This window comes from Moschus berezovskii, chromosome 6, assembly GCF_049115385.1.
Source record: "Moschus berezovskii isolate FMDL1 chromosome 6, NW_MosBer_1.0, whole genome shotgun sequence".
In the NCBI taxonomy this organism is placed as follows: domain Eukaryota; kingdom Metazoa; phylum Chordata; class Mammalia; order Artiodactyla; family Moschidae; genus Moschus; species Moschus berezovskii.
Window position 1 is genome coordinate 65,315,624 of NC_142465.1, and position 24,017 is coordinate 65,339,640.

General features: G+C 38.9%; 1 protein-coding gene across 2 annotated transcripts in view; it reads left to right on the forward strand.

Annotated features, from left to right (window-relative positions):
* CFAP54 (cilia and flagella associated protein 54) overlaps window positions 1-24,017 on the forward strand; it is a 321,117-nt gene that overhangs the window by 44,719 nt on the left and 252,381 nt on the right. For both annotated transcript variants that reach the window (XM_088837126.1, XM_055395985.2), the window contains 5 exons: window positions 797-947; window positions 10,528-10,604; window positions 17,277-17,405; window positions 17,753-17,879; window positions 23,906-23,992. In XM_088837126.1, the coding sequence (XP_088693252.1) occupies window positions 797-947; window positions 10,528-10,604; window positions 17,277-17,405; window positions 17,753-17,879; window positions 23,906-23,992 (571 nt within the window). The remainder of the gene's footprint in view (window positions 1-796; window positions 948-10,527; window positions 10,605-17,276; window positions 17,406-17,752; window positions 17,880-23,905; window positions 23,993-24,017) is intronic.

Sequence of the window (24,017 nt, forward strand, 5' to 3'; positions counted from 1 at the left end):
TCAGTCTTCTGTGATTCTGAAGCCTCCTAAGATTAGCTATATTAGGATGCATGGACATAATTTTATCATATACTCTAATGAAACAATGATCTGGGCACATAAATGTTGTTTTCCCATTTTAATTACCAAAGCATGATGGCTAATTTTATGTGCTAAGCTTTGAGGTTATAGGGATGAAAGACAGCTTCCAAGGCACCCAGTGTAGAGCCTGAAACACCTACTTCCCCCTCACTATTTGGGAGGACTTTGATAGTGATAGTCACTGCTGCTGTTTGAAGGGAGAATGAGAGTTTTGAGGATACAGATAATCTTCAATGATACATAAAACAGTCAGATGATAAATTTTCTGTTATAGCTAAAGATATGCAGACTAAAAGCTAAATAATTCCTCTTCATGAATATGTATAAACAGAGTGATCATTAACTACCATCTTATTAGGATTATTGATTTTCTATTACGTATAATAAGATCCACTGATAAAAAGGTGTTAGTCACTCAGTCGTGTCCGACTCTGTAGCCTGCCAGATTCCTCTGTTCATGGGACCCTCCAGGCAAGAAACTGGGGTAGGTTGCCATTCCCTTCTCCAGGGGATCTTCCTGACCCAGGGATCAAACCCAGGTCTCCTGCATTGCAGACGGATTCTTTAGCATCTCAGTCACTAAGGAAGCTAGTACCTGTATAACATATGATTAGAAGGTGGTGATTTCAAGGAAGTACTCAATTTTATAAAATGTGACTCTTTCTACAATGTAGTGCACTTTCAGTTGATTTTACTGTGTATTTTCTCTTTTTAGTGGATTTATCTTCTGTGGCAGATAAATGAAATCATTCACTGCTATAAGATGGAAGACGTTGACGTTGTGATGGTGGCAGAGGTCACGTTACGATTAAGTGAAATATTGGAGTCATTAGGAAACCCAAGAAGAAAATTTAAAAAATTTCTAGGTAAAATATTGAATTAAAAGGAATGAGGTTATATATATATATATATATGAATATATAAGCCAAATTCAGACTGAAATTGAAGAAAGTAGGGAAAACCACTAGACCATTCAGATATGACCTAAATCAAATCCCTTATGATTATACAGTGGAAGTGAGAAATAGATTTAAGGGACTAGATCTGATTGATAGAGTGCCTGATGAACTCTGGACGGAGGTTCGTGACATTGTACAGGAGACAGGGACCAAGACCATCCCCATGGAAAAGAAATGCAAAAAAGCAAAATGGCTGTCTGAGGAGGCCTTACAAATAGCTGTGAAAAGAAGAGAGGCGAAAAGCAAAGGAGAAAAGGAAAGATATAAGCATCTGAATGCAGAGTTCCAAAGAATAGCAAGGAGAGATAAGAAAGCTTTCCTCAGCGATCAATGCAAAGAAATAGAGGAAAACAACAGAATAGGAAAAACAAGAGATCTCTTCAAGAAAATTAGAGATTCCAAGGGAACATTTCATGAAAAGATGGGCTCAATAAAGGACAGAAATGGTATGGACCTAACAGAAGCAGAAGATATTAAGAAGAGGTGGCAAGAATACACAGAAGAACTGTACAAAAAAGATCTTCACGACCAAGATAGTCACGATAATGTGATCACTGACCTAGAGCCAGACATCTTGGAATGTGAAGTCAAGTGGGCCTTAGAAAGCATCACTAGGAACAAAGCTAGTGGTGGTGATGGAATTCCAGTTGAGCTATTTCAAATCTTGAAAGATGATGCTGTGAAAGTGCTGCACTCAATATGCTAGCAAATTTGGAAAACTCAGCAGTGGCCACAGGACTGGAAAAGGTCAGTTTTCATTCCAATCCCAAAGAAAGGCAATGCCAAAGAGTGCTCAAACTACCGCACAATTGCACTCATCTCATACGCTAGTAAAGTCATGCTCAAAATTCTCCAAGCCAGTCTTCAACAATATGTGAACCGTGAACTCCCAGATGTTCAAGCAGGTTTTAGAAAAGGCAGAGGCACCAGAGATCAAATTGCCAACATCCTCTGGATCTTGGAGAAAGCAAGAGAGTTCCAGAAAAACATCTATTTCTGCTTCATTGACTATGCCAAAGCCTTTGACTGTGTGGATCACAATAAACTGTGGAACATTCTGAAAGAGATGGGAATCCCAGACCACCTGACCTGCCTCTTGAGAAACCTGTATGCAGGTCAGGAAGAAATAGTCAGAACTGTACATGGAACAACAGACTGGTTCCAAGTAGGAAAAGGAGTACGTCAAGGCTGTATATATTGTCACCTTGCTTATTTAACTTATATGCAGAGTACATCATGAGGAATGCTGGGCTGGAAGAAGCACAAGCTGGAATCAAGATTGCTGGGAGAAATATCAATAATCTCAGATATGCAGATGACACTACCCTTATGGCAGAAAGTGAAGAGGAACTCAAAAGCCTCTTGATGAAAGTGAAAGAGGAGAGTGAAAAGTTTGGCTTGAAGCTCAACATTCAGAAAACAAAGATCATGGCATCTGGTCCCATCACTTCACGGTAAATAGATGGAGAAACAGTGGAAACAGTGTCAGACTTTATTTTTTGGGGCTCCAAAATCACTGCAGATGCTGATTGCAGCCATGAAATTAAAAGACGCTTACTCCTTGGAAGGAAAGTTATGACCAACTTTGATAGCATATTAAAAAGCAGAGACATTACTTTGCCAACCAAGGTCCGTCTAGTCAAGGCTATGGTTTTTCTTTTGGTCATGTATGGATGTGAGAGTTGGACTGTGAAGAAGGCTGATCGCCGAAGAATTGATGCTTTTGAACTGTGGTGTTGGAGAAGACTCTTGAGAGTCCCTTGTACCGAAAGGAGATCCAACCAGTCCATTCTAAGGGAGATCGATCCTGGGTGTTCATTGGAAGGACTGATGCTAAAGCTGAAACTGCAATACTTTGGCCACCTCATGCGACGAGTTGACTCACTGGAAAAGACTCTGATGCTGGGAAAGGTTGGGGGCGGGAGGAGAAGGGGACGACGGAGAATGAGATGGCTGGATGGCATCACCGACTCTGTGGACATGAGTTTGAGTGAACTCTGGGAGTTGGTGATGGATAGGGAGGCCTGGCGTGCTGTGATTCATGGGGTTGTGGAGAGTCGGACACAACTGAGCGGCTGAACTGAACTGAACTGAAGCATAAATTGTAATACTGTTTAACATCTGTTAATGGAAATCAGACATTTCAGTGTTGTGCTTCATCGATGATTTATAATCAAAGATAGAAGTCATATAGGTCCAACCAAGTTGATTTAAAAAAAAAAGGTTACATGCTTTCTGGTTCAGTGGCAAATGAAAATCTTTGCATTTTCTCCTCACTCAGATATTTCCCTTCTCTGTCCCTCACTGTCCACTTACACCACTCACCCTCCCTCCCCATTCTTCCTTTTTTCTTTCCTCTCCTCCTTTTAATACTTCCCCCTCTTCCATTTCCGGCTAGAGTGTATACTTCTTGAAGGAAGAGAACGTATTCTGGTCACCATAATTCTTGACACCATCATGCTGCCTGCCACCGAGGAAGAGCTGGAATGAGTGGATCCACGTCCTTCTACCTTTTGTCTCCTTTTAAAGTCTCTTCTCTCTTGATTCCCTCCTTTGAAAATTCTTCTTTCTTCCTTTGTCCTGTTACTTCTTTTCTTTTTCCTTTTTCCCTTCTTCCTCTTTTTGCCCCCCTTTCTCATTCATTCTCCTCCTCTCCCTGTCCACTCCCTTCCTGCCACTATTCTGTTCTCCTTCTGGGAGGTGCCTTCTCTCAGAGGATGCTTTGACCTCCTCATTCTTTCTTCTGCCTGTGATTGAACCCCAGAGTTGTCTGTGTCATCAGGTAACTCACATATAGAAAATGAGGTAGAGGAGCACAGGGGTGCCTGCTTTCCTGTCTCACCCCTCTTATAGTGTGTGTGTGGCATCTGAGGGATTTGGTAATAAAATAGTTATTGTAATAATTGTTCTCCCAGAGATTTGCTAATCTGGCACTACATATTCCCCATTGTTGAGCTCAGCTTTGCAGATTGAATTAGATAACTCTGGTTCTCAAAGTTTGGTTGATATAAATCTTGTTAAAAACACACGTCTCAGTTCTAGTGCACCTCAGCTAGTATGGACCTTTCTAGTCTTGATTAGTTTACCAGGCGATTTTGGTACACTTAGAAATTTGAGGACCACTGATTAGAGGTCTCTGGCTAACTAACACTTTCAATGACTTGAAGTCATATTTTTTTCTAGCTTTATAATTTTTATTTTGTGTTGGGGTATAGCCAATTAAAAATATTGTGGTAGTTTCAGGTGAACAGTGAAGGGACTCAGTCATGAATATACATGTGTCCATTCTCCTCCAAACCCCCGTCCCATCCAAACTGGCACATAGCATTGAGTAGAGTTCTGTGTACTATGTAATAGGTCCTTGTTGCTTATCCATTTTGAATATAGCAGTGTGTACATGACCTTCCCAAACTTCCTAACTATCCCTTCCCTGCCCCAGCAACCATAAGTACATTTTCTAAGTTTGTGAATCTTTTTCTTTTTGTAAGTAAGTTCACTTGTGTCATTTCTTTTTAGATTCCACATATAAGGGGTGTCATATGATATTGCTCTTTCTCTGTCTTTAAGTCATACTTTTTGACATATCCTGTCTTAAAACATTTTTCCTTTTTAAAATTTTTATTATATAGAATTTCAAATAGAGACATGAAATAAGTCACTGAGTACTCATCATCCAGTACCAGTAATTATGAACATTTTGCCAACCTTATTTAATCTCTCTTGGCAACACTTTCTTTTTTCCTAGAGAGTTTTAAGGCAGACAGCATGTCATTCACCAACAAATACCTCAGCATATACACATACATGTGTGTGTGTGTGTGTTGGTCTAACAGAAAGCTTTTTTTCTTTTTACACAACCAAAATGCTATTAATACATTATACCTTACAAAATTAGCAAACATTCCTACGCCCCTGATTGTATTAAAATCTCTTAAGTTGGTTTGTTTCAATCAGGATCCAATTGAGCCCATACATTTTATTTTCCATTATGTCTCTTATATCTCTGTAACCTATAGTCCTCCTCTCCTTACCCCTGAAGAAACTGAATGGTCTCCCTGGAAGATTTCCCACATACTGGATTTGGCTATTTGCATCCTTATGGTGTTAACTTGTTTCTCTACCTGGTAGTTAGATCTATAAGGTTGGTTATATTCAAGTGATACATTTTCAAAAAGTTTTCTTGTCAATCTTATTTTTTTTGGCAAGCGTACTTCATGCATACTCCCTATTGCATTGAGTCAGGAAGTATGTAATGCCTGATTGTCTCACTTGTTATGATACAAAGATTTACCAGCAAGTTCAGGTGTTGTCACCTTGACCTTTTTCCTGAATTGGTTTCCCCAGAAGCAGATTCTGAGACAAAGAGTTGAGTGTAGCAGTTTATTTGGACTGCTTTCCAGGGAAGCAGGGTGGTGGGGTGAAGCAAGACAGAAGGAATGGAAGCCAGTACAGGGTACTGGAAGTTCATGAGAAGGCTGCTGTTGTGGGTATAGGGCTTATTCCCACAAGGGGCTTCCAGAAGACTATATAGAATATGCCTTAAAGGACTGGGAGGTTGGGGTGTTTGTCCAACCTTTATCTGTCATTGGTTGAAGGCTACTGGAGTAGGGGTGGAGGGAAGCCAGAGGGGTTCTGACTTCTATCATCTCATCTGTAGTTATTCTGTTGATTTCTTAAGTGCGGAACTTGCTTCATCAGCTATTTGGTTAATCTGGTTATTTTTAATCTTGTGGTAGACACTATATTTGCTACCAATATTTTATAAAAGTAACTTGAAGCCTTAGATGATCTGTTCTTCCAGGTAAGATTTATGCTTGCTTTAGCCAGATACATGAAGTCACTGCAACTCCAGGTTCCCATTAATCCACTTTGAGATATTAAGATAATTTAAAGTTGAGATGCTCTTTATTCAGCCTATATTCAGTTACTCTGACTCCTAGGATGTAGCCCCTTCTGGCTTTTCACCCTCGGTGGGCCCTGGATACCAATTTCTGTTGCTTTAGAATGGTCAAAGCACCACTCAGCTTCTCAACTTACTTTTCCAGAACTGATGAAAATCTTTGGAGGGAAAAGTAGCTTGAAGGACATTCTCTAGGCCCCGGGCTCACTTCCCATGATCCAGGGGATACTCTCTTTCCAAGATACTGGCTCTGTACTGATATTTTCATTATTTTCTTAGCTTGCAGGAAAAAAAAAACAAAACCCAACCCTATATTTTTCCAGCTTTTCCAGCCAGGGGAATGTTTCCAGAATATTTGTTACTAGAACCAAAAAGTCTAATGATTGCTTTTAGAAAAAAAAATGTCTATTTCTTATTAAATTTTATTGTTTTGTTTACTTTGGGGAGACTAATGTTTTATTATATTTTATATTCTTTAATTATGGATGGGCTTCATACAACTGATTATACTGATCCTTTGTTAAATATTTGATTTCTAAAGAACTAATCAATATTAGCTCAGGATCCATTTGTAAATTTGAAAACATCTACATTTATGTCAGGAGCAGTTGTCCCCATTTAGATATGTAAATTTTAATTTTTCCAACAATATTACTCACATCATCTTATTGGCACATAAAACATGAAGTACAAGTCATTCTTTCTAAGTTAATTGTGATAATCTGCTTCAAAATGTTTATTAATATTAGTCTATTAAGTAATTCATTGTTTAATTGGAATTACTGAAAAATTTTAGACCGGGAAATTAGCACTGTCATATACATTTTTATTATTTGTATTCCTTTAATTAAAGCCAGACTTCTCTGACATTTGTCTAAATTTACTGTTATTTTCTGAATGCTTTTCAATGGATTTTCCATAGAATATACAGAAAGACAATCTCTTTACTGTAATATTACCTTGCGAGAGGCATCAGAGGGCAGACACACTGAAACCATAATCACAGAAAACTAGCCAATCTGATCACATGGACCACAGCCTTGTCTAACTCAATGAAACTAAGCCATGCCATGTGGGGCCACCCAAGATGGGCGGGTCATGGTGGAGAGGTCTGATAGAATGTGGTCCACTGGAGAAGGGAATGGCAAACCACTTCAGTATTCTTGCCTTGAGAACCCCATGAACAGTATGAAAAGGCAAAATGATAGGATAACGAAAGAGGAACTCCCCGGGTAGGTAGGTGCCCAATATACTACTGGAGATCAGTGGAGAAATAACTCCAGAAAGAATGAAGGGATGGAGCCAAAGCAGAAACAATACCCAGTTGTGGATGTGACTGGTGATAGAAGCAAGGTCCAAAGCTGTAAAGAGCAAGATTACATAGGAACCTGGAATGTCAGGTCCATGAATCAAGGCAAATTGGAAGTGGTCAAACAGGAGATGGCAAGATTGAACATTGACATTCTAGGAATCAGCGAACTGAAATGGACTGCAATGGGTGAATTTAACTCAGATGACCATTATATCTGCTACGGTGGGCAAGAATCCCTTAGAAGAAATTGAGTAGCCATCAAGGTCAACAAAAGAGTCCGAAATGCCGTACTTGGATGCAATCTCAAAAATGACAGAATGATCTCTGTTCGTTTCCAAGGCAAACCATTCAATATCACGGTAATGCAAGCTTATGCCCCAACCAGTAACGCTGAAGAAGCCGAAGCTGAACGGTTCTATGAAGACCTATAAGACCTTTTAGAACTAACACCCAAAAAAGATGTCCTTTTCATTATAGGCGACTGGAATGCAAAAGTAGGAAGTCAAGAAACATCTGGAGTAACAGGCAGATTTGGCCTTGGAGCACGGAATGAAGCAGGGCAAAGTCTAATAGTGTTTTGCCAAGAGAACACACTGGTCATAGCAAACATCCTCTTCCAACAACACAAGAGAAGACTCTACACATGGACATGACCAGATGGTCAACACTGAAATCAGATTGATTATATTCTTTGCAGCCAAAGATGGAGAAGCTCTATAAAGTCAGCAAAAACAAGACTGGGAGCTGACCGTGGCTCAGATCATGAACTCCTTATTGCCAAATTCAGACTTAAATTGAAGAAAGTAGGGAAAACCACTAGACCATTCAGATATGACCTAATCAAATCCCTTATGATTATACAGTGGAAGTGAGAAATAGATTTAAGGGACTAGATCTGATAGACAGAGTGCCTGATGAACTCTGGACAGAGGTTCATGCCATTGTACAGGAGACAGGGATCAAGACCATCCCCATGGAAAAGAAATGCAAAAAAGTAAAATGGCTGTCTGGGGAGGCTTTACAAATAGCTGTGAAAAGAAGAGAAGTGAAAGGCAAAGGAGAAAAGGAAACATATAAGCATCTGAATGCAGAGTTCCAAAGAATAGCAAGGAGAGATAAGAAAGCCTTCCTCAGCGATCGATACAAAGAAATAGAGGAAAACAACAGAATGGGAAAGACTAGAGATTTCGTCAAGAACATTAGAGGTATCAAGGGAACATTTCATGCAAAGATGGGCTCAATAAAGGACAGAAATGGAATGGACCTAACAGAAGCAGAAGATATTAAGAAGAGGTGGCAAGAATACACAGGAGAACAGTACAAAAAAGATCTTCACAATCAAGATAATCACGATGGCGTGATCACTCACCTAGAGCCAGACATCTTGGAATATGAAGTCAAGTGGGCCTTAGAAAGCACCACTATGAACAAAACTAGTGGAGGTGATGGAATTCCAGTTGAGCTATTTCAAACTCTGAAAGATGGTGCTGTGAGTACTGCACTCAATATGCCAGTAAATTTGGAAAACTCAGTGGCCAATGGAAAAGGTCAGTTTCCATTCCAATGCCAAAGAAAAGCAATGCCAAAGTATGTTCAAACTACCGCACAATTGCACTCATCTAACACACTAGTAAAATAATGCTTAGAATTCTCCAAGCCAGGCTTCAGCAGTATATGAACAGTGAACTTCCAGATGTTCAAGCTGGTTTTAGAAAAGGCAGAGGAACCAGAGATCAAATTGCCAACATCTGTTGGGTCATCAAAAAAGCAAGAGAGTTCCAGAAAAACATCTATTTCTGCTTTATTGGCTATGCCAAAGCCTTTGACTGTGTGGATCACAATAAACTGCGGAAAATTCTGAAAGAGATGGGAATACCAGACCACCTGACCTGCCTCTTGAGAAACCTATATGCTGGTCAGGAAGCGACAGTTAGAACTGGACATGGAACAACAGACTGGTTCCAAATAGGAAAAGGAGTAGATCAAGGCTGTATATTGTCACCCTACTTATTTAACTTATATGCAGAGCAAATCATGAGAAACACTGGCCTGGAAGAAGCACAAGCTGGAATCAAGATTGCTGGGAAAAACATCAATAACCTCAGATATGCATATGATACCACCCTTATGGCGGAAAGTGAAGAGGAACTAAAAAGCCTCTTCATGAAAGTGAAAGAGGAGAGTGAAAAAGCTGACTTAAAACTCAACATTCAGAAAACTAAGATCATGGCATCTGGTCCCATCACTGCATGGGAAATAGATGGGGAAACAGTGTCAGACTTTATTTTTTTGGGCTCCAAAATCACTGCGGATGCTGATTACAGCCGTGAAACTAAAAGGTTCTTACTCCTTGGAAGGAAAGTTATGACCAATCTAGATAGCATATTAAAAAGCAGAGACATTACTATGCCAACAAAGGTCTGTCTAGTCAAGGCTATGGTTTCTCCAGTGGTCATGTATGGACGTGAGAGTTGGACTGTGAAGAAAGCTGAGTTTCGAAGAATTGATGCTTTTGAGCTATGGTGTTGGGAGAAGGCTCTTGAAATTCCCTTGGACTGCAAGGAGGTCCAACCACTCCATCCTAAAGGTGATCAATCTTGGGTGTTCATTGGAAGGACTGATGCTAAAGCTGAAACTCCAATACTTTCGCTACCTTATGCAAAGAGCTGACTCACTGAAAAAGACCCTGATGCTGGGAGGGATTGGGGGCAGAAGGAGAAGGGGACGACAGAGGATGGCATCACCGACTCAGTGGACATGAGTTTGAGTGAACTCCGGGAGTTGGTGATGGACAGAGAGGCCTGGTGTACTGTGATTCACGGGGTCACAAAGAGTCGTATACGTCTGAACGACTGAACTGAACTGACCTTGCTGATAAGATTTTTGAATTGGTTTGTTGTATTACAAAGTGCTCTTAAATTTACTTTAAAGAGAAAATATAACTAGCTGGAAGAAATAATTTGGTATGCAACTTCTAAGTGTTGAATCATTTCTAAACTCATGAATAATTAAAAAGATAACTAGTTTAGCATAATGTTTTTTTTATGATTATGATTCACTGTTAATTCCCATTTTTTTCTTTCATCCTTTTATTTCCTTTGGTCCTTTTTCTCTCCATTTCTTTCTCTCCTACTCACTCCTTCTCTTCTTCCTGTTTTTCCTCCCTTTATTCTCTTTTTCCTGAACTCCCTCCTTCCTTCCCCTGCTTCCTTTCCTCCCTCCCTCCCTTCTTTCTTCCTCTTTCCTTCCTTCCTCTCTTTCTCTCTGTTTTTCAGATGTACCTTTAAAGAAAGGGACTAGTGAAATCCTTGGGGGTCCGAAAGGGAGCATAGATATTCTTCCAATAATAAAGGTAAGGTACTGCAAAAATATTTTATAAAATACAGTTAAAAACATTTAATTTAACTTTATTTTTTATAGAATCGGATAGCAGTCTATTAATTTGCAATAAAAATCACTGTCAGAGGGATAGGAATATCTTGAAGTTCATAAAATAAGAGCATGTATTATTTATAGCCAGACTGGATCATGATCAAAAACTGAATTCTATTACTGTCTGAATACTGCTTCAGATCTACATTAGATGAGAATTCTGTATTCATTCCTTCTGCCAGCGTTGTTATGTTTCTGCAGTATGTTTAAGCACTGTGCAAACATTAACACTAACACTCAACATTGAAACATTAACATTAAACTTCCTGTGACAGCTATAATGGTGAATAAAATGGAGACACAGTCCCTCCCCTAGGAAGCTTATAGTTTAGGAATAAGATAAATTTTACATTTATCTTTACTTATCATACAAATAAATGTAAAATTATAGTGGTGATAAGTACAGCAGAAGAGGCCTGGGAAGCCATGAGGGCGTAGAGCAGATCTATCTGGTGGGCTTTGTGGTCAGCAAAGGCTTCCTGAGAAACAGGCCTGAGCTTTAAAATTTAATTTTTTAAAATACCGTTACATCTGTAAATGTATAATGGTTAGTTATAGAAGTAATTTTGAGTATTTAAATCTGAGAAATTATGGTTTCTATATACATTGAGAACTGTAGGAATATTTTTCTTCCTTTTTTGTTTTTACTTTAGAAAATAATCCAGTCAGCTTCAAAAATAAATTAGATAAAGGGTCTTAGAAGGAGTTATATTACTATTGACATTTTGAATGTTGTATTTCACAGACTCACAGAGCAGGGATGTCCTCCTTAGTACTTACCTGCTTTATGAGTCCATGAGTTACAACATTCAAAAAAGTAGCACACTTTTTATCTTAGTGCTGTGTTTGTGAGATTGATTTGTATAGTTACAGTGATCATTTTCACTACTACATTTTATTGGATCAAGGTTGCACAGCTAAGTGGATTTGAAGTTCGAGTGTTTCCTTCAAAGTTCAGGCATTTAGCGACTATGCTATGCTATCCATTGATTTTAAAAAAGAGTGTCCAGAATATTTGTATAAAGTATACTTTTTTAATACACAAAAATGCAAGTGCTAAGAAACTGGGTATAAATCAAATATCATAAGTATATCAGAACTTTCTTGAATATTATGTTCATCTCTAATAAAAGGCTTTAGGGAATGCAGTTTTGAGTTTTCTATGCTGCATTGTGTCTTGAGAGTTGAGAAATTTGAAATTGACAACAGAAGATGTTTGAACTGCGTAAGAGATTGAGGGGGCATAAGAACTGTCTGCCAGTGGCTTTTCCAGGGATCATTTGCAGTGCTTATTAAATACATAGCTTCCTATTTTCCATTTTGGACATACTGAATCATAATTTCAGGTATGAGGTTCTCAAAAGTTTGTAATTCAGGTGTGATGTTCTTAAAAGTTTGCCAGGTAGATTATTAAGGAAACTAGAATTTAAGAATTACTTGCTTAGTGTACTGGCACTTATTTTGTGAGGCTTCGTACAGGAATAGGAATACTAGTAGAAGTTACAAAGTACTAGATTTTGACTTGGATAGAAAAATTATGGCGATTAAAGGCACTAAATGAAATGGATTTCTTAGAAAGTGACCATGAAGAAACTGAATATCTTTTATGAATTATTGCTACTGTTTTTAAATTAGAAAAATACACCCTTTTCTTGATATAATTTATTGTTATCTGCTAGGAAATTGTCAAAATAAACATAGAAGTCTATGATGACTACAGTGTGAATAGCACCTCTAAACTTGTGCCACACGCTACCTGCTCAGCTGTATGGGGGTGTGCGGTATATGGAATAGGGGTGATTCACTGATATGGCCTAAGGGCATAACAGTTGATATTGGGGAACTTGGAGTTGAATTCTGACTTTAATGTCGACTATGTGACCTTAAATAAACTAATCTGTTTGAATGTCTGTCCTCCTTTGTAAGATGATAATAATATAATAATATCTATTCTACTGGTAGTTTTTAAGTGATTCAGTTCAAATGAGATGTTGGTAACATTGTGGCACATGGTGGCAACTCAGTTTTTCTCTTACATTTCACAAAGGGCACTGAATCTCAACCTAGAGTCTCAGAGCTATTTGGAAGGGAGTGAAGTGGGGAGAAGTAGTGAGAATTTATTGTAAGGAAAGTCCAAAATCCATGTGCTCACCTAGCAGAGTCTGCAGGTGGGGTAAACTGTATATCTTTCATGTTTGTCGTTAATGTTTAGTCCCTAAGTTGTATCCCACTCTCTGCAACCACATGGACTTCAGCACTTCAGCTTTCCCTGTTTTTCACTGTCTCCTGGAGTTTGCTCAGACTCATGTCCATTGAGTTGATGATGCCATCTCATTCTCTATCACTCCCGTTTACTCTTGTCCTCACTCTGTCCCAGCATCAGGTCTTTTCTAATCAGTCAGCTCTTGGCATCAGGTGGCCAAGATATGATATCTTGCATATACACATGCAACTATTTTAAAAATATATAGGGTACTATTGCGATTATATTTTTAAAAATTTACTTTAAAGTTTTACTGAATTCATGGCTATTTTTGACAAATGGATTATAGTGTTAGTTGCTCAGTCGTGTCCAACTCTTTGTGACCCCATGGACTGTAGCCCACCAGCCTCCTCTGTCCATGGAATTCTCCAGGCAAGAATACTAAAGTGGGTAGCCTTTCCCACCAGAGAATAATAAGTACCTCAAAGGATTATGGTAATTTAAAAATCAGTCTACATAAAGCATTTAGTCTAGCACTTGGAACACATTTTAATTCAATATTAGCTGTAATGATATTACAGTATTAGCTGGACTTCCCCTGTGGCTCAAACGGTAAAGAATCTGCCTGCAATGCAGGAGACCCAGGCTTAATTCCTGGTTGGGAAGATCCCCTGGAGAAGGAATTGGCAACCCACTTTAGTATTCTTGTCTGGAGAATTTTATGGACAGAGAATTCCATGGACAGGCTACAGTTCATGGGATTGCAAAGAGCTGGGCATGACTAAGCAACTAACTTTGATTTTCACTAGCTGTAATGTTGACAAAAATGATGGTGGTGATGACAATGCTAGAATGTGTGTGGGGGGGAAAAGTCTTTGAAACTTTTTGGTATTAAAAGCTGTGCTTAGAGACTTCTGTTTGTGGCTAAATGGGAAACTGGATGACCTGAAAAAAGCTCTTGCTGCAAAACACCTGGAAATTTTGGAGAAAATTGAACAAATATCCTCAAGCACACCACAGAGTTCACAAGAAAGTGAGGTAAATCCCAGGAGCCAAAATAGAAAGGAGAACTGAAAACCAGAATGGTCAGTTTATGAATATATCCTACAGTAGGTTGTTGGTCTCAGTTACAAAGAAATTTAAGTTAACCGCCATCTAGGGAAAAGAGATGAGCCTTGGACACATGAGAGATGGGGCTTGGAACTCAGACTCACACATTTAGTTAGAGCCTACAAGACTTATCCCTGGAAAAGGTCAACTAGAAAAGTATCTGCCTATTTGCTAAGAAGGTTTCTCAGTTTGGGTATTGAGAAGTGGAGTAAACATGAGAAAGGCTCTCTTCCTAATAATTTGGGCCTGCCCTCATGTTGGTCTGCCATTCAAATTTACCCTGCTTGGGTTGCTTAGGAAACTCGTGGAGCCTGTGATTCCTTTCTTTTTTAATTTAAAAATTTTATTGAAGTATAGTTGATTTATAATGTTGTTAATTTCTTCTGTATAGCAAAGTGATTCATTATGCGTCTATAATCTTTTCTATTATGTTTTATCAGGAGATATTGAGTATAGTTCCCTGTGCTGTATGGTAGGACCTTGTTTATGAACCTGTGATCCTTTAATGGAGATATCTAGCTATATATATGTTGAATGGATGTGTGTAATCAAATTATGTATATTCCAGAATGCAGGGATGATTTAACACTAGAAATTTCATAATGCAGTACACCTCATTTGCAGACAACAAGGAAAAAATGTGACCACACCATCAGATAAAGAGCTGCAACAAAAGCATTTGACAAAATTCAACAATCACCTTTTAAAAAATAACTCTTAACAAGTTAGAAATAGAAGAGAACTTTTGTATCCCGTAAAGGGTATAAACCAAGACCTTTAATAACAGTTACACGTATGGCAAAAGATTAAAAGTGATTCCTTTCAGTTCAGTTCAGTCGCTCAGTAGTGTCCGACTCTTTGCGACCCCAAGAATCACAGCACACCAGGCCTCCCTGTCCATCATCAAATCCCGGAGTTCACTCAAACTCATGTCCATCGAATCGGTGATGCCATCCAGCCATCTCATTCTCTGTCGTCCCCTTCTCCTCCTGCTCCCAATCCTTCCCAGCATCAGAGTCTTTTCCAGTGAGTCAACTCGTCGCATGAGGTGGCAAAAGTATTGGAGTTTCAGCTTTAGCATCAGTCTTTCCAATGAACACTCAGGACTGATCTCCTTTAGGATGGACTGGTTGGATCTCCTTGCAGTCCAAGGGACTCTCAAGAGTCTTCTCCAACACCAGTTCAAAAGCATCAATTCTTTGGCGCTCAGCTTTCTTCACAGTACAACTCTCACATACATGACCACTGAAAAACCATAGCCTTGACTAGATGGACCTTTGTTGGCAAAGTAATGTCTTTGCTTTTTAATATGCTGTCTAGGTTGGTCATAACTTTCCTTCCAAGGAGTAAGCGTCTTTTAATTTCATGGCTGAAATCAGCATCCGCAATGATTTTGGAGCCCCCAAAAATATAAAGTCTGACACTGTTTCCACTGTTTCTCCATCTATTTCTCATGAAGTGATGGGACCAGATGCCATGATCTTAGTTTTCTGAATGTTGAGCTTCAAGCCAACTTTTTCACTCTCTTCTTTCACTTTCATGAAGAGACTTTTTAGTTCCTCTTCACTTTCTGCCATAAGGGTGGTATCATCTTCATATCTGAGATTATTGATATTTCTCCCGGCAATTTTGATTTCAGCTTGTGCTTCTTGCAGCCCAGCATTCCTCATGATGTACTCTGCATATAAATTAAATAAGCAGGGTGACAATATGCAACCTTGACGTACTCCTTTTCCTATTTGGAACCAGTCTGTTGTTCCCTGTCCAGTTCTAACTATTGCTTCCTGACCTGCATACAGGTTTCTCAAGAGGCAGGTCAGCTGGTCTGGTATTCCCATCTCTTTCAGAATGTTTCACAGTTTATTGTGATCCACACAGTCAAAGGCTTTGGCATAGTCAATAAAGCAGAAATAGATGTTTTTCTGGAACTCTCTTGCTTTTCCTGTGATCCAGTGGATGTTGGCAATTTTATCTCTGGTTCCTCTGCCTTTTCTAAAACCAGCTTGAACATCTGGAAGTTCATGGTTCACTTTGTCCCTATGTAAAAATCCCTTTATCCCTATGTAAAAATTTAGATGTCTGTCATTCATCTAGTCAACATGGGGGTCTTAGCTGTGTGAAAAAAGAGAAGCAGAAGAAAAGGTAGGCCTGTAAAGAAGTCTCAGACTAGTATAGTAACATTGCACACTTTTAGTAATAGCAGTCTAAATGTCCATCGGGGGAAGAGTGGATAAGTGAATTGTGATGCAGTCCTCAGCATAATACCATTTCATCCCAGCCATGAAGGTGAATCAGCTGCAGTAGCCTTGAACTAGAGTCAGCTGGTATCATTGCTATCCCCTTCTTTAATCAGCTTCACACTAGAGCAAGAAAGACCTGGAGCTACATTTCCCGCCATCTCATTTCCATATGGTTCTAGGTTAGTCTTCCAGTTAGGGGTATTTTAATGAATTTGTTATACACAAGGGAAGAGAGAGTTCTTATACTGCAGAGGAGGATGCAAGAAGATTATTGATCAGCCTTGCTGAGCAAGCCCTTGCAGTTCGTTTCAGTGTGGTAGAGACTTGAGATTGTCACCTGGCTCCTGAATTCTTAGCTTGCTGCATGCAGTAAAGTCATCCCTGGCACCTCTCTTGATCTTTGCTCCCCCAGCGCTTCCAGCAGTGAAGGACACTTCTAGTTCTGTCCATTAAATCCCTTTCTGCTTGGAATACTTAGAGTTGCTCTGTGTTCTTAACCAGACCCGGCCAGACACCCTGAGTTGCAGGAGAAGGTTTCAGTGACATATGGTTGAGTGAAAAAAATGAACTGCAGAATTTTACAAGAGAATAAAATACATGCAAAGCTATATTGCATCTTGTTAGTGGACACATACATATGTAGTAAAAATTTATTAATTTATTTATTGTTAATTTATTTATTTTAATTGGAAGCTAATTACTTTACATTATTGTATTGGTTTTGCCATACATTGACATGAATCTGCCCCAGGTGTACATGTGTTCCCCATCTCGAACCCCCCTCCCACCTCCCTCCCCATCCCATCCCTCTAGTTCATCCCAGCACACCAGCCCTGAGCATCCTGCCTGCACTGGCGATTCATTTCACATATGATACATATGTAGTAAAAATTTAAAAACATGCAAAAGAATGGAAACCAAATTCAAGGACAGTGGCTTCCTCGGGGAGGGGGTTTTGAATTACTGTTAAGTTTGGAAGTGTTGTATATGATTTTCCCTTAAATCTGAATTTTCTGTTTTGTTTATAAAATTACTTTAGAAAAAACCTGAGGAACAGTTATTTTTGGCCTATGAACTTCTTGACAAAGCCATTGGTTGCATAAATTTGAACTGCATGTTAACTGCTTTGCCAAATGGATCATCAGTGATTGACCATTGCTATGCCACGGTGAGAATGAGAAAGTCTTACATTAGACTTGTTTTCCTTAACTAGGAAGCATAGGTAAGTAAAGAGTGATCTATGGTGGTTCCCCTCTCACAGACTGGAAATACATTCCTCTCCTCTCAGAAGAAATCAAGGAGGGTGAGGAGTCTTTGAGCCTGTCATTGAAAGGCCACTGGTGAATGTGGAAAGTGGATTAATTATTGTGTAAGCCAGATTTTAAAGGGTTAAGAAGTGACCATAACTTAAAGGCTAAGAATAAAACGATAACCTGAATGATAATAGGATAGAGCTATTTTTGTATGTTTCAATAACTGTATTCCTTTTTAATTTTTGTTTCAATTCTACCGAAGCACACCCACTGTATAGATGGAGACATGTGCAAACCAGTCACACCGAATAATTTCATAATGGATTTGCACCTTGAACTAATTCAAGCCCAGCACCGAATAGCTGTTGTGCTTCTTGACCAGTTGCAAGGTAGTAATCTTCAAACTAGATAACTTGTTCTGAATCTATTTTAAGACATGTTCAAGCGTGGAATCAATTTGATCTGGGAATAATGTTCTTGTTGACCGGGTGTTTTTCAGATAAACTTTGTTGCTTTGTTTTTTCTTACTTCCCTGATTAGTATCAATAGATATATTTCATTATTTCTTTACACCTTGCTTAGCAAATCAGTAAACTTCTGAAAAATTAAATTATTTGAGTTATAGTAAATTATTGGTATTTTCTTAATTAAGCAAACATTTATTGAAGTGACTATCAAGATCTGGGAACTGTTTTTAGCTTTGGTCCAAAAAAGACACAGCCTTTAATTTTGAGCTCTAGATAAGTAAGCCAACTATAACAGTCAAGGTTAATAAATGCAGTGGAAGTGGACTCAAAGAGTGTGCTCTTGACACACAGAAGAGTGTAACTGACAAGAAAGTCAGGGATGGCTTCCTGAAAGAGATGAGAGTTGACCAGAAAGCTAGCAGATGTCTTTATGGAGAAAATTGAAAAGGAGGCAGTCATTTCGAATGGAGAAAGCAACTTTTAGCAAGGTGGAAGCAATTATATGAAGTATAGAAACGGCTGGAATTCTCTTACGGCAGCAGTAAAGAGCACACGTGGGAGACTGACACAACTAAGCCTAGAGGCAGATCGCAGAGCTCAAAGGGCTAAAGGGTTTATATATTATTCTGAAGCTATTGAACTGATCTGAACTGAACTGAATTGAAAAATTTAGAAAGCTATCTCTGACAGCAGTATCAGAGGCTAGATGAGTTGGATTATGTTGCATCATATACACGGTTTGTTGTTCAATCACTCAGTCATGTCCAGCTCTTTGCAACCCCGTGGACCCCAGCACGCCAGGCTTCCCTGTCCTTCACCATCTCCTGGAGTTTGCACAAACTCATGTCCATTGAGTCGGTGATGCCATTCAACCATCTTGTCCTCTGTTGTCCCCTTCTCCTCCTGCCTTCAGTCTTTCCCAGCATCAAGGTCTTTTCTAATGAGTCGGCTCTTCGCATCAGGTGGCCAAAGTATTGAAGCTTCAGCTTCAGTATCAGTCCTTCCAGTGAATATTCAGGATTGATTTCCTTTAGGATTGACTGGTTTGAAAATAGATTTAATCAAATGCTGGTTAATTAAATAATATTTGAGTGCAGATTATTTTCTCCTCAGCTTTATTAAGATATTGACAATTACATTATGTAAGTTCAAGGTGTACAATGTGTAGATAAATCTGCTACACTAATACATTGTAAAATGATTATTTTTATAGCATTAGCTAACAACTTCAGCACATTACATAATCGCCATTTCTTTTTCTTTGTGGTGAGAATATTTAAGATATTTAATATTTAGCAACTTATAAATATATACTCCAGTGTTATTAACTATGATCCATGCTATATATTAGCTCCCCAGAGTTTATTCATCTTATGACTGGTAGTTTGTACCCTTTCCCCAGTATCTGTTTCTCCACTCCCTTAGCCCCTGGTAACCACCACTCTACTCTGTGTTTCTCTGAGTCTGGCTTTTTTAGATTCCTTGTAGAAGTGATACCATCCAATATTTGTCTTTCTCTGTATGATTATTTCACCTAACATGATGCCCTCAGGTTTTATCCATGTTATTGCAAATGGCAGGATTGCCTTCTTTCTGATGACTGAATAATATTCCATTGTGCATGTATATATATCCATATCTATCTACCTCTATGTGTACATCACATCTTCTTTCTACATTCATCCTCTGATGGACACTTAGGTCATTGCAATATCTTTGTTGCCATATCTTAGCTATTGTGAATAATGTTGCATTGAAAATGGGACCATAGATATCTCTGAGCTCTTATTTTCATTTCCTTTGTGGATGTATCCAGAAGTAGATTTCTGATCATATAGGAGTTCTGTTTTTAATTTTTGGAAACCTCCATGTTTTCTATAGTGGCTTAACCAATTTACACCCCCACCAATAGTGCACAGTGGTGCCCTTTTATCCACACCTTCGCCAGTGTTTGTTATCTCTTGTCTTCTGGATGATCAGTTCAGTTTAGTTGCTCAGTTGTGTTCAACTCTTTGCAATCCCGTGGACTGCAGCACGCCAGGCTTCCCTGTCCATCACCAACTCCAGGAGCTTACTCAAGCTCATGTCCATTGAGTCAGTGATGCCATCCAACCAGCTCATCCTCATCATCCTCTTCTCCTCCCACCTTCAATCTTTCCTATCATCAGGGTCTTTTCTAATGAATCAGTTCTTTGCATCAGGTAGCCAAAATCTTGGCACTTTAGCTTCAGCATCAAGTCCTTCCAATGAATATTCAGGACTGATTTCCTTTAGGACTGACTAGTAGTTGATAACCATTCTAATAGGCATGAGGTAATATCTCCTTGTGGTTTTTGATTTGCATTTTCCTGATGATTAGTGATGTTGAGCATCTTTTCATGTACTAGAGAGCTATTTGTATATTTTCTTTAGAAAAGTGTCGTTTAGTTACTCTGCCCATTAAAATCAGTGTTTTATTATTAAGTTATATGAGTTCTTTATATATTTTGGAGATATGTACATACATATATTTACATGGAATTAGTTATTATTTCTTTGCAGTATCTGGATCTGCTTGATATTTTTCTCTGCCTTATTGAACTGCCACCCTGGCACAGATGATCACTTTGTTCTTCCTGTCATCCTTTACTGTCTATGCTGCTATCTGACTAATGTAGCCTAAAGACTGCTTTTGTCATTCTTACTCAAGAACTTTACAATGGGTGTCTGTTGATGATTGTGCTATAAAGTGTGACTCCTGTATTGGGCATTCAAATTTTTCTTGCAGTCTCATCTTTCTTATCTCCAATGATTATAATCATGAGAGCTATCACTTAATTAGCATTTATAATACCCTAGGTGCTGAGAGAATGGTGCATTATTTTCTGTTTTCCATGCGGGTAAATTTCCTTATCCTTTGCCATTAAAGAGACTTTATGTTTTTAAATAGTGTCTGTTGACATCTTTTCATTAGGCAGTCATCATCTCATGGTGGCTCATGTGCATTAGCACAAATAATTAAAGCTCAATAAAAGGGGTTTATTGTAAGGTTATTACAGGTACCCTATTGCCAGGTCTTTTGAGAACCAGACCTAGAAAATCAAGAATGTTTCTCTTGATGTATTTTCTACCTCCCTGAGTCAGCATACCTTCATCTTCTTTTCCCTCATCCTGCTATCTCTTTCCTGGACCACCACGATGGTCACTCTCAGCTACACACCAGGATCTCTCACTGCTTATAACCAGCTGTCAATAATTTGTGTGTTAGTTAAAAATTTTGAGAGAGACTCTGATTTTATCAGCCACAGATAGAGCAGAGTGGACATCTTCATGTGGTACCCAGAACTCTTGCAGGGACCATGGATGGAGCAATTTTGAAAAGCTTTTGAGGAAGGAAAGTGACCAAAAGAAGATTGGATCCTATTTATCAACCTTCAAGATGATTTTATTTAAGATGAAATAGAAAATCAAATACTTCATGTTCTCATACTGTGGCTAATAAAAGAATTTAATGATAAAATTCTATTAGATTTGTTTGAATTTTTATCTACTAATGAAAAAAGATGACCTATGATAGAGGATTTAATTTAGGTCATACCTGAATGGTCTAGTGGTTTATTTGACAATAAGGAGTTCATGATCTGAGCCACAGTCAGCTCCTGGTCTTGTTTTTGCTGACTTTATAGAGCTTCTCCATCTTTGGCTGCAAAGAATATAATCAATCTGATTTTGGTGTTGACCATCTGGTGATGTCCATGTGTAGAGCCTTCTCTTGTGTTGTTGGAAGAGGGTGTTTGCTATGACCAGTGTGTTCTCTTGGTAAAACTCTATTAGCCTTTGCCCTGCTTTATTCTGTACTTCAAGGCCAAATTTGCCTATTACTCTAGGTGTTTCTTGACTTCCTAATTTTGCATTGCAGTCTCCTATAATGAAAAGGACATCTTTTTTGGGTGTTAGTTCTAAAAGGTCTTGTAGGTCTTTGTAGAACCGTTCAACTTCAGTTTCTTCAGCATTACTGGTCAGGGCATAGACTTGAATTACCATGACACTGAATAGGTTTGCCATGGAAGCGAACAGAGATCATTCTGTTATTTTTGAGACTGCATCCAAGTACTGCATTTCAGACTCTTTTGTTCAGTATGATGGCTACTCCATTTCTTCTAAGGGATTCTTGCCCACCGTAGTAGATATAATGGTCATCTGAGTTAAATTCATCCATTCCAGTCCATTTTAGTTTGCTGATTCCTAAAATGTTGGTGTTCACTTTGCCATCTCCTATTTGACCACTTCCAATTTGCCTTGATTCATGGACCTAACATTCCAGGTTCCTATGCAGTATTGCTCTTTACAGCATTGGCTCTTGCTTCCATCACTGGTCACATCCACAACTGGGTGTTGTTTTTGCTTTGGCTCCATCTCTTCATTCTTCTGGAGTTATTTCTCCACTGATCTCCAGTAGCATATTGGGCACCTACTGACCTGTAGAGTTCATCTTTCGGTGTCCTATCATTTTGCCTTTTCATACTATTCATGGGGTTCTCAAGGCAAGAATACTGAAGTGGTTTGCCATTCCCTTCTCTAGTGGACCACATTTTGTCAGAAGTCTCCAACACGACCCGTCTGTCTTGGGTGGCCTTTCACAGCATGTAAAGTGTGAACTTCCAGATGTTCAAGCGGGTTTTAGAAAAGGCAGAGGAACCAGAGATCAAATTGCCAACATCCTCTGGATCATGGAAAAAGCAAGAGAGTTCCAGAAAAAGATCTATTTCTGATTTTTTGACTATGCCAAAGCGTTTGACTATGTGGATGACAACAAATTGAAAAATTCTGGAAGAGATGGGAATACAAGACTACCTGACCTGCCTCCTGAGAAATCTGTATGCAGGTCAGGAAGCAACAGTTAGAACAGGACATGGAACAACAAACTGTTTCCAAATAGGAAAAGGAGTATGTCAAGGCTGTATATTGTCACCCTGCTTATTTAACTTATATGCAGAGTACATCATGAGAAACGCTGGACTGGAGGAAGAACAAGCTGGAATTAAGACTGCCAGGAGAAATATCAATAACCTCAGATATGCAGGTAACACCACCCTTATGGCAGAAAGTGAAGAAAAACTAAAGAGCCTCTTGATGAAAGTGAAAGAGGAGAGTGAAAAAGTTGGCTTAAAACTCAACATTCAGAAAACTAAGATCATGGCATCTGGCCCCATCACTTCATGGGAAATAGATGGGGAAACAGTGTAAACAGTGTCAGACTTCATTTTTTTGGGCTTCAAAATCACTCCAGATCGTGATTGCAGCCATGAAATTAAAAGACGCTTACTCCTTGGAAGGAAAGTTATGACCAACCTAGACAGCATATTCAAAAGCAGAGACATTACATTACCACGATCTGTCTAGTCAAGGCTATGGTTTTTCTAGTAGTCGTGTATGGATGTAAGAGTTGGAGTATAAGGAAAGCTGAGCGCCAAAGAATTGATGGTTTTGAACTGTGGTTTTGGAGAAGACTCTTGAAAGTTCCTTGGACTTCAAGGAGATCAATCCAGTCCATCCTAAAGGAAATCAGTCCTGAATATTCATTGGAAGGACTGATGTTGAAGCTGAAACTCCAGTACTTTGGCCACTGATGCGAAGAGCTGACTCATTTGAGAAGACCCTGATGCTGGGAAAGGTTGAAGGCGGGAGGAGAAGGGGACGACAGAGGATGAGGTGGTGGGATAGATCACCGACTCAATGGACTTGAGTTTGAGTAAACTCCGAGAGTTGGTGATAGACAGGGAGGCCTTGTGTGCTGCAGTCCATGAAGTTGAAAAAAGAGTCGGACACGACTGAGCGACTGAACTGAATGATAGAGGAAGCAATAATTTTACAAATAGATGGTTACTCTTTAGTGTTTAGAAAATATTTCCTTTCTTGAATGTAGACCTAATTGTAATGACAGTTTTCTTCTCTTTCTTCTTCTTCAGTTTTGCAGACTCCAACTGTGAGCAAAAATACATCTACAAAAGGTACAGAGATGCTAAAAAAACCTGCAAACCCTGATTGTTTTACAGGTAATTAAAATTTGGATAAAATGCT